The 16271-nt window shown below is 49.8% G+C and overlaps 4 protein-coding genes across 4 annotated transcripts; 2 read left to right on the forward strand and 2 right to left on the reverse strand.

Annotated features, from left to right (window-relative positions):
- Positions 1 to 195: 195 nt before the first annotated feature.
- Positions 196 to 7785, reverse strand: ASPSYDRAFT_53595 (uncharacterized protein; the record flags this gene model as incomplete). The annotated part of the gene is made up of 8 exons (XM_040848715.1): positions 196 to 1119; positions 1173 to 1419; positions 1482 to 2124; positions 2731 to 3769; positions 3825 to 4519; positions 4570 to 5815; positions 6513 to 7595; positions 7657 to 7785. 8 exons carry the CDS (start codon positions 7783 to 7785, stop codon positions 196 to 198), a joined length of 6006 nt encoding a protein of 2001 aa, XP_040707804.1.
- Positions 7786 to 8697: 912 nt separating this feature from the next.
- ASPSYDRAFT_38657 (uncharacterized protein) lies at positions 8698 to 11358 on the reverse strand. Its single transcript, XM_040845753.1, has 2 exons — positions 8888 to 11358; positions 8698 to 8814 (listed from the first exon to the last, which is right to left on the reverse strand). The coding sequence occupies exons 1-2, from the start codon at positions 10924 to 10926 to the stop codon at positions 8784 to 8786; spliced, it is 2070 nt and encodes a 689-aa protein (XP_040707805.1). The 5' UTR covers positions 10927 to 11358; the 3' UTR covers positions 8698 to 8783.
- Positions 11359 to 11500: 142 nt separating this feature from the next.
- On the forward strand, positions 11501 to 13172 carry ASPSYDRAFT_53596 (uncharacterized protein; the record flags this gene model as incomplete). Its single annotated transcript, XM_040848716.1, has 6 exons — positions 11501 to 11525; positions 11591 to 11594; positions 11772 to 12265; positions 12316 to 12729; positions 12777 to 12983; positions 13039 to 13172. The coding sequence occupies 6 exons, from the start codon at positions 11501 to 11503 to the stop codon at positions 13170 to 13172; spliced, it is 1278 nt and encodes a 425-aa protein (XP_040707806.1).
- Positions 13173 to 13727: 555 nt separating this feature from the next.
- ASPSYDRAFT_84035 (phytanoyl-CoA dioxygenase family protein) lies at positions 13728 to 14876 on the forward strand (the record flags this gene model as incomplete). Its single annotated transcript, XM_040851298.1, has 3 exons — positions 13728 to 14079; positions 14165 to 14605; positions 14695 to 14876. The coding sequence occupies 3 exons, from the start codon at positions 13728 to 13730 to the stop codon at positions 14874 to 14876; spliced, it is 975 nt and encodes a 324-aa protein (XP_040707807.1).
- Between the last annotated feature and the right edge of the window lie 1395 nt (positions 14877 to 16271).

A 16271-nucleotide genomic window follows, 5' to 3' on the forward strand; every position in this document is an offset into this window, starting at 1 on the left:
TAAATAAATAGAAGTTTTGTATCGACTGTATTAGTAAAAGAAATCTAAACGGGCCTTTTCGTAAATCATATCGTATCTCGCGTGGATAACTCATCACATCACAATGTTGTATGTTCAAATTCAGTTCATGTCCAAGGTCTCATAATCGGGCGTGCCATAAATCCCACCATCCTTGCAAGCTACGAGCGGCTCACCTCACCTCCTCTCTTGCCTTGCTTCAATCTCTTCCTGCTCATGATCCTTCTTCCTATCAATCCCTTTCCCCTCATAGATTGTCCCAAGTAGGAGCCAGCCAAGGAGTGCTTCCAGTGCCAATACCCACCAAACACCACCGACAAGGTTATATTCCAGCCCGAGACCCAATCCCCAACCTGTCAAAAGCGGGCCTAGAGTGCGCGCGGCACTCGAGATACTCTGCGCAACACCATGGACAGTCCCGAGGATAGACGCATCCGTGACGGAGTTATTAACCAGGATAACAGCCGCGGGCAGCGAGAACGTCCGCGAGACAACCTGAAACCCGACAACAACTGTGAAGGCAGGCCAAACGAGCCACGGGAAGTTGGGGATGAGGACGAGGAATGGCATTAGCGAATACGAGAGGGGCGAGAAGGGGAGGAATGTGCGGAAGGACGTCAGTGTTCCTAGACGAGATTGGACGCGCGGGTATATGAATATTTGAAGAGGGAGGCCGATCAATCCAATAATCGCTGTTGCGAGACCGACCCGGGAGGACGGGAGGCCGAGGCCGCCGCCGAAACGGAAAAAGCCTTGGTTGCTTCCCTCTGGGGCGCGGGGGTTAGGAAGGAAGATGAAGGTCAGGGAGTTGAATGCGCTTGTGTGGAAAGCGAGGAGGAATTGGGCGAGAAGGGTCAAGAGGACATTGGTTGTCCAGATTTGCCGGAAGCCGGGGCGTTTATGGCGATGTTGCATCCGTGCGCGGACAGGGCTTGAGGGGGCCGATCTGCTGGCTATGCTCTCGTCGAGGTATAGAGATGTGTCGTCCGGATAGTCCGATATATGGCGATAGTAGCGATATCGTCGGCGTTGAACTACTCTTGCTATCCGGCGTCCCAGTTTCCGACCCCAATCGCTTCTGTACCGTGCAACTTCATGAGTCTGCGAAGTATTGGTTAGCATGGCCGGTTCAGTTAAATTACGGGGTCTCATACCTCATCAAGCCCAAAAAACACCGTTGTCCACGACGTGAAAATGAAAATAGCGCTGATCAAGTTCGGAAGCGCGAACGGCCAGCGTTCCATCCACCATACACCATCCTCACCTCCAAAGAGAGAACCAGGTCCGAAAAGCTGCGGATAGTTTTTGCGCGGGTCCGCCAACATCCCACCAAGAATTGGCCCGATAATGACACCAATATTGAAACACATTGGCAACAGTAGGAACGCTCGAGATTGGTACCTGGGCCTCTCATTAGCACAAGACAGACCAGACAGATCACAGACGGGCTGGGGCGCACTCACTTCTTCTCCTCAATAATCTCCGAAATCATAGTCCTCATAACCCCAACATTACTATTCAACGCACCACCCAACGTCCGGAAAACCGCCGCCGCCGCAAAAGACCTCGAAAACCCAAATCCAAGACAAGAAATACAAGTCCCCAACAACCCAATCAACAACACGCGCTTCCGACCCATCCACGCCGAGTCAGCAAGCCGACCCCATAGCACTGCCGTCAAAAACTGCGCAGCCGTAAAACTGCCCTGAAGGATCCCAGCCTGCGTCGCGATGGTCGATTCCGGCAGCGACGGATCGAAAGATCGCAGCTGGTAGAACAGATACGCCTGCAGAGACGTCTGTGTCAGAGGTTCCGACAAGCGCGCGATTGTGAGAATCGCGAGTTGGCTTTTGTTCGGGAGCGAGGACCATGTTACTGGCTTTTCACTCGGCGCTTCGACGGGATCATCTTCATCGCTGGTGTCGCCTGACCACTGTTCGTCGTCGGTTATGGGCGCGGGCTCGAGGAGGCGGAGGTGAGGGGTACTGCTGTTGTGGATGACCGTTCGGACGCTTCTGGCATCATCATCAGGGTCGTCATAGAGAGCGGTTCGAGAGGAATGGTTGCTGGCGAAGAAATTCGAAGTCGCGAAAGAATCTACATGGTCTCCGTTGTGAAGGTTCGAATCATGCTGGTGACTAGCGCCCATCAAAGTCTATATTTTGGGGTGTGTTAAGCGAGTTGTATAGAGAAGTCTAAAATGATAAATTATAGTGGTGAGACTGGTAAAAGAAACAAATAAAGAGTACTCCGTAGAGAAACCGGGCGGCAAAATTGGAGAAATAAAGGACGGAGATGGAATCAGAGCGGATATCGGCTCCGATTAGGTACCAGGTGGATTGCCGCGCTAAACCGGGCTGGGAGATCAAGACCAACGCCGTTGAGGACCTAACAAGATAGCTAAGGGATAGCAAACTTTTATTGCGGGATACTGGGTACGATGATGCGGCATTGCCGAGGAAGAGCCAAAATTAATTGGATGATAACTGATGCTCAATGGTGCTACTTTGGGACAGACTGACGCCATCGCACGCTTCCCCAAGTCCATGCGAGATACCAAAAACAAATGCGAAGTACAACCCGAACACCGTCCATGAAAACAAATAATAAAACAATCAAGAAACAAACAAGTGACCGTACTCCAATAGACTCAACAGCATAGCAGGGCTAGAAATTCAACAGAACGAACAAATAATACCTAGTAATGCCGACTTCCTCCAGTCATCTCCGTTGTGCTTTCAATCCCTTCCCATGGGAGTTCTGAATCATCGTCGTCAACACCGTACCCGTTTGTTCCGTCCTTCCGAGAAGACTTGTCGGTCGTGCCGGTAACATCGCCCATTTTAGGGTTGGCGTCAATGCCGATAGATTGGAGTGTCACCTCGATCTCCTGCTCAGTCATTTCCAGTCCGCGATGTCTCTGGTCCTCAAGGACATCATAAAGTGCGTATATTTGATCGGCCTTCATATCGATGTCTTTCAGCAGCTTCTCAATTTTCTCGCCAAGGCCCTTTCTCTGGCGTTTGCTGATAGACGCATCCATCTTATTGTACGCGCCTTGGTAGGAGATGAGCTGCATTCGCAAGTGCGATAACTCGTCCTCTAACGCCTTTAGTACGGTAGCAAGGGCCACTGCTGGCGACTGTGCAGGTCGCAGGGTGGGTTCTTCATTGTAGGCAGACGGCTCTGGCATTCGCTCGGAGACTGCGGTGGGCTTGGGAATCTTGACAGCGTCCCTGGTGTGCTCACAACCCTCTCCAGGAATGGACTGTTTGCATACGGTACAGTTCTTTCCATTATGCTGGGTGGCCCGGTTGAGCACTCGCTGGGTCGACTCGGGAAGTTTGGTGACGTTCTCTGCCAAGTCAGTTTGTCGCAGTGTGATGTCGGGTAGGATGAAAGCAGATGTCATCTCCTCAGCAATTCGGCGCCGTCGTCGCTGAGCCCCAGATGCCGTCGAATGGTCCGAGTGTCGTCTTGGGCGTTCAGCAGGTATTGACAGGTGGCTGTCCCCTTCCGGTAGGCTAACCCTCGAGGTAGCAGTCACATCACCAAGAGCGGAAGCAGGTCGAGGTATCGGGGCTTTTGTCTCTTTCATTGACGACTTCCGAGGAGCAGGTTTTAGTGCACTCTGGCGAGTGAGGTTCTCAGTCTCGCCCGCAGTGTGCTCAGGAGCAGGGTTCGATTGACGACGTTTGCGGGCCAGTCGTTCCTCTTCAAGCGTCTTTCTTAGTTGCGCAATCTCACGTTCCTAAACACGCAACCCGTTAGAATATAGGCCTTGTCATATAGTTTACGGCACTCACATCGATGAAGCTCAACAAAGTCAGGTCCTGCTCTGTGGCGGATGACTTGCGGGTGTGTCCTGTTGCCTCAGCAGTTGTATCGACTGGGTCAGTAACCTCGACTTCTTCCACTACAACCCTCTTGACACGTTTCCCGCTGCTCGACTGCCTCCTGCTTTGAGAGCTGGATTCCCGAGGCCGTGTGTCCTTTTGTTTCTTCGAACCAGATGACTCCCTTGCTCGTGGCAGTTCGATCGAGAAGAGTGCGTCATCAGCACGTTCCCTCTCCAGTCGAGAAATTTCTCTGTCAACTTGGTTCGAGACTCTGGATTTGGAATCCTCCTTGCGGCTACTCTTCGACTTCGAACGTGTACTTTTAGCGGTCGCGTCCTTGGTGGTGCTTCGTCGGGTATTGAGTTGGCTGTCTTCTACACTAGCGTCGCTAGCGGTGCTTTGCTCAGACTGTGCAGTTTCCTCTTGTGTCCGTGATCCCGCCGGGAAGAGCCGGGCAAACCGAGCCTTAAGCTCTGTGACCTCCTGCTGCAGGGCTTCGTTTTCACTTTTCAGATCTTGAGACTCAAGGTAAGCCACACCGAGTTGAGAGACGGCCATATCACGCTCCTTATTCAGTTTTTTCAATGCCGCCTCTTGTATATCGGTCTTGCGCTCAAGAAGATCCACCTTGTTTTGAAGTGCCAAGTTCGTCGACTCCAATTCTAGAACATGGTAAGCCTCGAAAGCCAAACTTGCTAAAAAAAAGACTTACTCTGATTTTCGTTGATCAATCGATCCTTTTTGTAGTCATTCTGCTCAAGCTCGTAGCGCTTACCACGGGATTTGCCCCCTTTCAGGAAGTTATTTTCCTGGCGCAATTCTTCCATTTTCTTTTCAGCATCGCCCTTGGCCCTTTCGAGCTCGGAAACATTGTCCTGGAGAAGTCTCAAGGATACAAATAAGGCCTTCTCATCTTCTGGAATTGGAAGTGCATCAAGAGGCATGTGTTCACGGCTCAAGGAAGCATCTATGGCGTCGGCTGGAGGTGAGACAAACCGCGTGGTCCGTGTTTTGGGTTGTCGTGCATACACCGGCGTTCCATCTTCATAAACACCAGAGACAAGGTCTGAGAGGTTAGGCAGGTCGGGCAGGAGAAAAGACTGTTGAGTGCCTGTATCGCCTGCAGCATTGGTGGATGCACGCGCTTTCACCCGACGGCCATCCTTCCCATATGCTTCCTGGGACGCTCGCTCAACGGCATCGGCAATCTGATGCGAGAGATTCACGTTTCCAAACCGGGTGGGACGCGCAGTGCTAGACTTAGCCGGTGCTGGACGTTCATCTTCGAGGAAAGAACCTTCATATGAATCGCGAACCTTGTCGTGGATCTCAGACAGAGTTCGTCGTTCTTTGCGGTTGGGCTTTGGTGGGTTGGGGTCGATATTTTCCTTGTGAGCGAGACTCGCCTGTCTCAGCTGCGCATCTTTTCGGAGATTCTCACTAACCGCACGTCGAGGCGTATTGCGGATGGCTGATTTCTGGGGTGTGGGGACGTCGAGTCTGACAGCGGGGGAGGAAGAGCGGACGCTGTTTTCCATGCTCATCCATGAATTCCGAGAGTCCTCTAGCCGACGAGGGGGGTTGGATGGGCCTCGTCCTGCCTCAATAGAGATATCGTCGTCGATGTCGTTGTCGTCTTCCTCTTCGGATGTTCCTATGGGCGAGAAATTGGGTAGGTATTGTTCGAATGTGGAAGTGTTGAAGACGTAATCTGGTTCTTCTTCTTCTTCGTCGACCTGCGACAGCTTCCTTGACGCGCCGTTCATCTTGGGAAGTCGTGGGCTCTCGTCGAATTCTCTGGTTGATGCAATTGCTTCGTGTTCTGGATCGAAATCAGACCCAAAAGACGCGAAGCTGTTGGCTGTGTCTTCGCGCGACATAGTAGATGACGCGACGGACTCGTCTCGAAAGGATACTCGAGAGATTGAAGCCGAAGGTAGGAAAACCCCGCTTCTGATCTCGAGGCGTTAAGATGTATCTGCCTCTATGATACGGGTTGCGTGAAACAAAAAGCGCGTCGGGCGGATTCCGATCGTCGAAACAATAGTAAATGGGGAGGCTGGGTTTGTTTACCCCGTGCCAAACTAGTCTCACCGCCTTTATGCCCCATGTGGTAAATGTGCCAAGAAATTGGCCGCTGAACAATTTGTCGACACTGATGTGGCCCAAAACTCAGTATAAGCTTTCAGTTTGATTTATTTTATTTTTTTATTTATTTATTTATGTTTTTTTTTTTTTTTTTGTTTTTTTCAAAAAAAACCTTTGTACTAGTAAACGAAGTTATATTATATGTACAGCCGAATTTCACGAAAAATAGCCCGTCTTCCCACTTTACCAGTGCCACCCAAACGCCTTGCTAGGTACATCATGAAATGCAAATTGTAGACAGAGAATGTAATATATAAGGAATATTATGGTCGTAGCATGTCATACTCGTAATAAGGCGTTCATATACTATGCTGACCTCCCGGCCGCTGGCGCGTTATTATCGCTTCGTGGGCCTGGTTTGGCAGGAGGTTCCCGCGGCCGAGTATCTTGAGCTGAATGCGTATTATCCTGAGAAGAAATAGGAGAGTCGGCAGTCGACGAGTGCACACGTTCTTCTCCCTGCTGCGCAATTGGAATTGTGGGGGTTTCGTTGTCAACTGGGCTTACCACGTCGATTTGGATCGTAGGTAACGGAGTCAGTTCTCGTAGTCGAGGCGGGCCATCGGAATTCGGCTGTGATATTGAAGGCTCATAGGGCGGAGCATCCCCCCAATCTAGATTATCATAATCTGGAGGTGGGATGTTTCGTGCACCAACATTCCCATCTTCAAACTCCTCGTTTGAATGATTAACTGAATGCAAGGAAGCACCGTGAGAATGTACAGGAGTTAAGCTCTCACTGTCAGAACCGCCGGCTGCGGAAGAATAAGATTCACCGCGAGAGTGGGTGCTCATAAGCCCAGAGGAGCGGTCGGGGCCATCCGCGCTCATCGCAGCAGCATCGTTCAAAAGAGGTCGGGAATCGGAGTCGTGCGAACGAGCCCGGAGGCGGGAACCGTCGTGCCGAACATAACCTACATCAGCGTAGCTGACGCTTGAGATTCGCCTGTCACGGCCTCGACTTTGAGCCTCTGCCAAGGCAGTGGCTGCCGTGCCCGAGGCCCCTCCATTGACAGAGTCCCGACTGTTGGCTCGTGCTCGGCTTGCCACTCGGAGCTGTTCAAGACGGAGAATATCGCCTCGTTGACGAGCTTCACGGCGCTCGCGGCGTCGAGATTCACGATCAGCAATCTCCTGCCGTCGCTGCAGACGGATCTGGTACAGAGATTCCATCATCTCTTCTCGCCGATCCTCTTCTTCTTCTGCTGTCTCCGGGAATTCCACCACCATGTCCATTCCGCCACGTTCTCCCTCCCGGGCGATGACTTGCTCGGTGGGTTTTGGAGTCGAGGAATAAGCAGGCAACGAGATGATTGACCGAATCGAGGTATCGCGACGAATTCCGGCGCTAGGGTCGGTCCGTGAGGGTTCCCCGGCGGCTTGAGGGGCTACGGTAACACCGGCGGCTCGATCTGACGATGAGCCACCCGGAACCTGCCCGTATGTACTCCCAACATTCCATCTTATCCACCTGTCTTTGAGAAACTTTCCTGGTATGTACTTTGGCCGACAGTTCATTCGTCGGAGGGCGCGCAGGACGAAGTAGACGACGACAAGGAAGGCTATAACGAATACCACAATGGCAGCAACCTGCGACGAGATGTTAGTTGAATAAACATCCGAAAAACAACCGAGAGGAATGACGACTTACGATAATGACAGCATTATTGTTTCCACCTCCTGAACGACCTTGCAAAGAATTGTCGTTCCGGTCTGTTTTATCAGTTGGATCGGGAGATTGACGTGGCTCGAGCTGCCGAAGCTGAATTGGAATCAGCATGCTGTGAGGATCGGCAGAGAGAAAGAGCGAGAGCCCGATGATGCTCAGTTCAATGCATATAGGACGGTTGGTGTAGTCAAGAACCGTCCCAAAAAAAAAAAGAAAGAAAAGAAAACAGAACCAGGCTTTGCCCGCTGACCAGACCCAGACAGAGGAAAAGAAGGCGGACTCGAGCGGAAAGAGCAGTCGGCTGGGTTGAGAGCTGGGGGTCGGTGTGGGTCGGTTTGGTGCTGAGGGTGATAATTATGAAACAAAGGCAGTGGAAGTTATATACGCATACGAAGGATCAGAAGAATCAATGAGGAAGCGAGAAAGCCAGAAACTGACTGCCCCGGCGGATTCATTCGATGGAGTCTCCGAAAAGGAGAGAAGACAAAGGGATGAGGTGCGAGCATCTCGAACAAGGCTACAACGAAAAGGAGCCAAGTCCCGGCTGTCAGCGAGGCGGCGTCCAGGCCGCATGCAACTATAATTGGAAGAAATCAGGAAGACGCAATCATCACCATGGCAAGGAGCTGGGCTGACGGGAGCGCTGGGTGGCCTATCTGTTTATTGGCGCTGATCGCACGGCGCGGTGGCTGGGCTTCCACGAGACTCCGACGGAAACAGGAACTGTCCTGATAGACACAAGATCAAGGACCAGGGAACTTCTGATGGACCGGGGATCACTCCCTATTGGTATAATGTAATTATTGCAATTTTTTGATGAACACTGATAGTCCTTTCCCCGGATTCATGAGTCGTGAATCGTGATGAACTTTCTCTTGGCCGTATTCCGTATTACATAAGTGGGCGTGTGGGTGGGCCGCTATACAAGCCAGACACTGATAGGGCTGAGGACCGAGGGGGTTGCAACCTTCATCTTTGATTATCATTTATCCACAAGCTAACACAATGACATTGGCCTCCCAAATTTAATATATAGGTATTGGTCCATAAGCAACACTACCACCAGTCCATACCGAGTACCATCCTGCTTCGCTCCAGTGCCGCGTAGTCTACGCCGCCAGGCGGTTCTGGCCAGCGTCGGTATGGCTTTGAAATACTATTTGGATCTGGTGTAGGGAGTAAATGAAGTCCGTTTCTGACCTCAAAGCAATAGAAAGCCCCCACTTTGTTCCACTGTCTCTCTAGTGCCGCCTTTGATCTAAGTCCCAACACCTCCTTTCTCAGTCTGTCAAGAGGTGGGTCATGCATTGTGTCCAACATAATCTGGGCTCCTCGAGTATAACACCATCTTAATGCAGTGGCCAGAGGTTCTCCGTCAAACTCATCTCGTGACAAGGGATTAGCGCCATGGTTCAAGAAAAACTTCAATGCCTCCTCGGATCTGTAAATAAGTGCGGAAAACAGGGCGTCGGTACCAATCTCGCCTGTGAAGTTGAATTCGGCGCCATAGCTAAGTAGCAGACCACATAGTTCTTTTGTTTGTTCCGTTTCATACTTCCGGAATATAAACATGAGCGTATGCACAAGCTCATAATCAGTTGGGACCCTGACTCCTTTATGAAGGAGAAACTTTAGTGCATCGAAATCCCAATTGGTGGCGGCAATCATTATTGCTGATATATTGTCCATCGTGTCCCTCTGTGGGTATTCGAACTCGTTCTCAAACAAAAACTTTAGCGCAGCAGCTCCACCATATGCTGCGGATTCCAGAATATCGAGGCTTTGCATGGTCCCTCCATTATCGTCGGGGTTGTCTTCAAGGATAGCCTTCAACCGGAAACCTCGGTCTAGGATCATCTGGGCTTGAGGTATATGGCCACTCCTGAGCACCTTTTGCATTATTCGGGAAAGGTCTGAGACATATCCGGGATTCTGCTCAGCGTGTCGGTTGAGTAGGAGCTCGAATAGAGAAGGACCCAAAGCCGGGCAATCATCGTGGAGAATATAACCGTCTGGAAAACAGGCAGCGTCTGCATTAGCATCAAGAAGCATTTTTGTAATTCGTACAGATCGGTGGCGGACTGTTATACTGAGTGTTTCCAAGTTGGGTTTGACGCCGTGATTGAGCAGGAGCTTCACAACTCCCTTATGTCCAAATCTGGAAGCCCACTGAAGTGCTTTTTGTTGGTCGTATTCCTCGACCCAATATATTCGGTCTTCCTGGTTTGCATATGTATGATAGTCGCCGTACAGAAGCTCTCGTACCAGTGATTGGAAGCCGCACGCCGCTGCAACACATAGGAACGGTCCGATCTCTTTACCATCAGCGATAATCTCCTTTGTATTGATCTTTTTAAGCATCAACCTCGCAACACCTATATCACACTGTTCAACTGCAAAGCAAAGGGGTCTCAAGCGACTCCCATCGTCCATTTTTGGGGCAGCATCTGCACCGTTCTCCAACAGGCACCGCACGGTTTTAGAGAAGCCTTTAATGGCGGGATAGTAAATAAAACCGTAGCCCGAGTCTAGATTGAACCTGTACCTTTCAGTCGCATCTCTTCTGTCTTGGGAATTTGGATCGACACCCATTTCAAGAAACCCTTGAACAATGAGCCGAACACAATCATCCGATGGGTGATAGTAGTAAAGCTGTAGTGTACCATCAAGTAGCGTATATAGCATGTTCGCTAGCCTCCGTGTATCAGTGGACCTATTAAAATGGCGGATCCAATCCGTTGCCACCTTTGCTACCGGCATATGGCGCAAAGTCTGGATGCAGAAAGTCGTATCCCTGAATAGGGATGCACCATATTCCAGGAGGAGCTGGACTGTAGACACATGTCCGTTCGATGCAGCCCGACCCAACCCGTCAAACATTAGGCTAGAAAAAGTCCGCTTCCATTCGATTGAAGGATGAAGCCGTTTTTCAGCTTCCAAAAGCAATCTGAGGCATCCTGTTCGGCCTCTAGAGGCTGATCCCGAAATCAGTCCACCCCATTCATTCTCAGAAATGTTGTTCAAAAAGACGTCATCTTCAAGCAGCTTTTGTACGATAGGCTCAAAGCCATATCCGGCTCCCCTTAGCAGCGTTGAGGTGCGAGTATATTGTCTGTCGAATTGATAAAGCCACGCTCCCAGTAAATCGTAAAGCCGCTTGTTAACGCGACACAACCTGTTGATGTCCCACGTAAATTCCAGGTTATCGGCGACGCAGAGCAAAAGTTCATTTGGAAGATGAAGGAGCTTCATTGTGGCGTATGTGAGAAGAACCTCTATTTTCAAGACGATCGTTTTCTTTCGGAAGGGCGAGAGGGTATAATATCTTGAAGGATTGCGGAGGATCCACAGCGAGAAATGCAGTCTCTATAGCTACCAGGACGCTTTAGAGATGATTAAACAAAGAAACCTTGGACTAAGCTGGAGAAAGTCTGCGATCAAATGGAGACAAGAATACCAGGTGTATAATGATATTGTCACCATTCATGGGAATCACTTAGAAGGAATCCGCATCATTTGCCGTATATCCGTTTCCGTTGTATGATGTTAAGGACAAAATAATAACAGCCATGCTTTACCTTTTTCTCATGGAAAGACGCTGACTATCGTAACTTCATTATACCTCAATAACCAGGGGAAAGCGCTGCAGACAAAATCAGTATTGTAAGCATTGTTCGGCAGAATTTGTTCTGGGGTTAAAAATCACCAAGCAGTTTGTTATTACTTGCGGGGAAAGTCAACTGTGAAAAGCGAACGCCAATCGCCGGACATTCTTTCACTCTTCATCAAACACGGTCTGAACAACAACGCCTCGCGAAACACGCAGATGCCGCGGCGACTTGAGAGGAACCGTAAGTTTCTGATCAATATATTGTTTATTGCTCGCGAATACAATTCTGACCATGACTTGACACAGGGTGGTGAGTCACTCCACAATACTGCATGGATCCTTAGTGTCTTGACAGCTCGGCGGAATTGCTGCTGACTTGTAGTAATCGCCAGCCAGCAATGCAGATCGAGAAGAATCAAATGTTGGTTCAGATCCAGACTAACAAAGCGCGCCAATTGCTAATTACGGGCCCATAAGGCAATGGAAGCCGACCTACATGTGCACCCTGCCAACGAAGTTCTCGAGACTGTCGGTGGATTGACGACACACAAACAGCAACTTCGCCCATAACCCCTAATACTCAATCCAGTCCCTCGTTTCCAGCCCCTTGCCTCCAACACGAATACAACCCCACGCAGAACCCCGAGCAAGCCCTGCAGGATCCCCTGGTCGCGAGGATATTTCGCCACTACATAGAAGGGCTCGCCGGCTGGTATGATCTGAACGACAACAGGCGCCATTTCAAGGATGTAGTGCCTGTCCGCGCTCGACATAACCCGCTCTTGCTAAGCGCTATTCTGGCTTTTGCCGCAGCTCACCAACACCGTACCTTGGCAGAAGAAAGCTATCTAGATGTCGCCGAGTTTTACCATTATGATAGCGTCCGACGACTGATCTCACTCACTAGAAATATAGATGAGATGCCGATTGGTGAAACCCTAGCTGCCATCTGCCTCCTCCGCTCTTACGAAATAATCACGCGTTAGACCAACCTGACTCTTAGACTGGCAATTACTAACTCTAGGTGACAGAGAACGTCAGCTCCCAGAGTCATCTACAAGGATGCTATTCCCTCCTGGCGAGCCGGCACGTCCAGCTTACCTCAGATCTACTGAGCGCAGGATTCTGGAACTATTTGCGAGAGGATATTACTGTGGCTCTTATTGAACAGCGGAGCCTCATGATCGCTTTGTCTCAGCATGCTCCCCCGGAATCTGCAGACGACGCGGACTTTGCCAATAACGTCACATTCCTCCTTGGAAAAACTATTAATCGGTGTTTATCAATAAATTCTCCGGCTCTCAGCCTCCCAGAATGGGAAAGAATGAAATCCGAGCTGGATGGTTGGAAAGCCTCCCTTCCTCCCTCTTTTGACCCAATACAAACCCCGGGTTTGGGAAAGCAAAGCAACTTTCCATCCATTTGGGGTCTTCGAGGTTGGCATGGTGAGTGTAGTGTATACACCGATTCAACCCCCGTCTAACATAATCAGTTTCGAGTCTACATTATTACCACACCGCTATGAGCATCCTTTGGCTGGCAGAGCCATTGCCACAGCCACTAAATACCTTACAACGCCTGAACAACATGAACGCCCTCCGTCAAAAGCTAGACCACCATGCAACTGAAGTGTGTGCTTTGGTGCTTACAAGCGATTCCGCGCCAGTATGGGTTAATGCATTTGGTCCCATAGCTTTCTGTAAGTTTCCTCCAGGGCTAGGGTATTCAGTTTTGAGTCTCACAATATACAACAGGTGGCCCTTGGCTTCAAGGTATTCAAAAACGCAACGAGATTATAGAGGAGGTAAAACGATGGGGAAAGATAAGTGGGTGGCCGGTGTCCACCATAACAGAAGCGCTCTCCTCGCTTGCAAATGTTGAACGATGAATGGGATTTATATATGTAACGCAGGGCGAATCGGGATGGAAAGAATCGGCGATGACGAACGGTCGGGATATCGGCCAGTTCAAAATCGGCTTTATTTCGAGAGCAGAGTAACCTCTGCTAATAATAATATAACCTCACAAGGCCACTTGCGCAGTCCGGTCTGCGGAAACACTGTTTGACCTTGAATGGCTCGCCGTTCAGTCTCCCGCATGAAGTGGGGAATAGCGAAAAACGAAAGGCGAGCTCGGAAAGGCGAGCCCTTTCCATAAGCGGACTGGACTGATCCATTATACTCCAATGGGATCATTGTTATTCCAATAAGTGGGGTATTCTATCCACCTCTATAGAACCTCGAAACCAAAACCAAAAGCGAAAAGCGAAGCCCAAAGGCGAGGCTGCGGGGATAGCCATAANTGAAGCGGCAAACCAGACGAACAGTAAATTTAAGTACCCAGTTCGCCCTCTGCCTTCACAAGAATAGCAAATCTCAAAACCTTCAACATATCCAGTCTTTAGTCAATTGCAATACTGCAATAGTCTCAACCTTTAGGCATCATGAATCACACCGCCACAAGACTTGCAAAGCAAACCCGCCAACTATCAACACAGTTCGGAAAACTACCGAGCTACCCAACCTCAGTCCGCCCATCAAGACCAGAAATCCAAAACGCACGCCTATCACCCCAGAACCTCGAAATCGCAATCCGCAGCCTGCATCGCGATGGTCTCGTCGTCGTCGAGGACGTCATCCCGCACGACTGTCTCACCCGCCTCAACGATAAAATGGTAAAAGACGCCTACGCCCTCCAGGCCAGGAAGGAGGATAGTCCGTATAATTACAACCCCGGGAATATTCAGCAGGATGCACCACCTGTTAGGGAGCACTTTGACAAGGACATATTCATGAGTGAGTGGCACCTAACCCTCTCCACAAATCCCTCTCGTCTAAACACCCTACCCCGAAAGAAAACAATCTAATATGTTATATATAGACCCCATCGCCACCCAAATAACATCTACAGCCCTCGGTCCCTATCCAAAATGGACGTTTTGCTCCGGGAACACCGCAATGCCACCAACAGCCACAGCACCCCCAATGTCGCAACCTGTGCACTCTGACGCAGACTTCGAGCACCCAGTGCACCCCTTCGCATGCGTGATCAATGTGCCATTGATTACCATGACGCCGGAGAATGGCTCGACGGAGGTATGGCTAGGTACACACACGGATACTGGAATGCACGTGCAGGAGGGCCTGCATGGGGAACGGGCGAGTGGACGAATTAAGACGGATGAGCTTGAGGCCCGTCGGGCTATACGGCCGCCTTGTCAGCCTGTTGTGCCCAAGGGGTCGATTGTGGTAAGGGACTTGAGGCTTTGGCATGCGGGTATTGGGAATCAGACGGAGATTCCGAGGGTTATGTTGGCTATGAGTATGGATTCTGTCCCCTTCCCTCATTTCTGTTGTTCAGGCCAACGAAAACAAGTATATGGACAGGAAATGCTAATAATGTTCGCTTAGTTCACTTTGCACCGTGGTATCGGAACCCTATGAAGTTGGAGTTTGCGGATGATTTGAAGGAGACTATCCAAGGGCAGAGCAAGCTTGAGGTTCCGGTGGACTGGGTTAGTCGGGAGGAAGCTTTGTCGCGCTATTTGAACCGGGGGTTTGGTAATGCTTATGACTTTAGCCAAAGTGCTTGATTTCGGTGTCCGGCATATATTTTGCATTGCTTCTCCTAAGATGCTTGATGGTTTTACACTTGCGCCCTTAGAGGAATAAAGTTATATTTGGAGTATATTAGACGTTGCATGCAATATTAAAACCATGGACATTTGGTGTCTTCCATGCGAAGATATCCATATGGAAAATACTTTATTCCTCATATAGTTCAACATGCATTGCTCAAGTCTATAGGGCTTGGACAAGTACTCACCAAGTGACCACCGGTAAATAGTGCCCATCACGGATACCTAAATTAACCGCAAAAATAACTTTATCAAGACATGCTTAATATACTGTGTGCATAGTGCACACTCCCGACATTCCTCTGCTAATTAAGGTACAATCCCGCTGAAGTGGACCCTGCTTATTGTGCGACCTCCTCCTTGTCCATGTTGACAGTGCTGCGTACTGTCGGCGTGCAAGTGGCCTCCGTTTGCAAAAAGAGGCAACCATCTACACTGAGGTTCGTTCTTTGTATAGAAACTGGACCACCCGTGATACTTCCATGTCCAAGTATAAAACAGATTGTCAGTACCTCAGCAGATTCATGGCGCATCAAAAAGAGTATCTCAAGATAGACAAAGGCAGCACGGACCGTGGACAGTGAATATACAGCCCTGATTAGGAAAAGCGCTTTTCGTCATACTGTATTTGGTCTCTGGACTCTATTGGTGTGAATTCAAGACTCTGAAAACTGAAACTTCACTTCTGGTAAATATTTTTCAGGCTGCAACACTCCAATCCTCTTTCTCTCCTCAACTTCTCTCTATCTCTCTCCCTCTCCCTCTCTCTCTCTTCCTTCCGCCGCATCTTACCTCTCCGTTACGCCAACAGCCACTACTATCTTATACACTCATCATGGCAAAATCATTCGTCCCAAATGAAGAACGCATCCATTGTAAACGCTGCGGCACATGCGGTGTTACTCTCAGAACCTGCCCCCAATGTGACTTTTGTGTGTTCTGCAAGAAAGACGGCCACACCGTAGCAGAGTGCCCCAAGGTCCGACCCTGCCCCATATGCAACGTCAAAGGACATCAGGAGCGTAAATGCCCGAGCCTTAGCCATGGCCCTGATCGGCTTTCCCGGGCAAAGGGATGGAAGAAGCCTCATGGCACCAAGTCGGTATTGCGCGATGAACAACAAAAGAAGGATGCGACCAGTGCAACTCCGAAAGCACCACAGGAACCGAAGCGTTCTGATGGCTATGACACTCAGGTTAAGGAGAAGACAGCGGCCAATGCATCGTCAACCAAGGAGGGTGATAGATGCTAGGTTCCTGTTTCTGTTAACGTACCAAAGGTGAGGTGTTTTTTTGACTTCTTGGTGTTTTCTAACTAATTCCAATATTTCCATATAGTGCAGAATTCCCA

This window comes from Aspergillus sydowii (genome assembly GCF_001890705.1).
Source record: "Aspergillus sydowii CBS 593.65 unplaced genomic scaffold ASPSYscaffold_1, whole genome shotgun sequence".
NCBI lineage: Eukaryota > Fungi > Ascomycota > Eurotiomycetes > Eurotiales > Aspergillaceae > Aspergillus > Aspergillus sydowii.

Bases quoted from the DNA above. Each gene is read 5' to 3' on its own strand.
- ASPSYDRAFT_38657 (XM_040845753.1), bottom strand. From the start codon at position 10,926: ATGAAGCTCCTTCATCTTCCAAATGAACTTTTGCTCTGCGTCGCCGAT. The intron at 8,815-8,887 runs CTATTGCTTTGA...TCAAAGCCATAC, and splicing joins TGGAACAAAGTGGGGGCTTT to CGACGCTGGCCAGAACCGCC.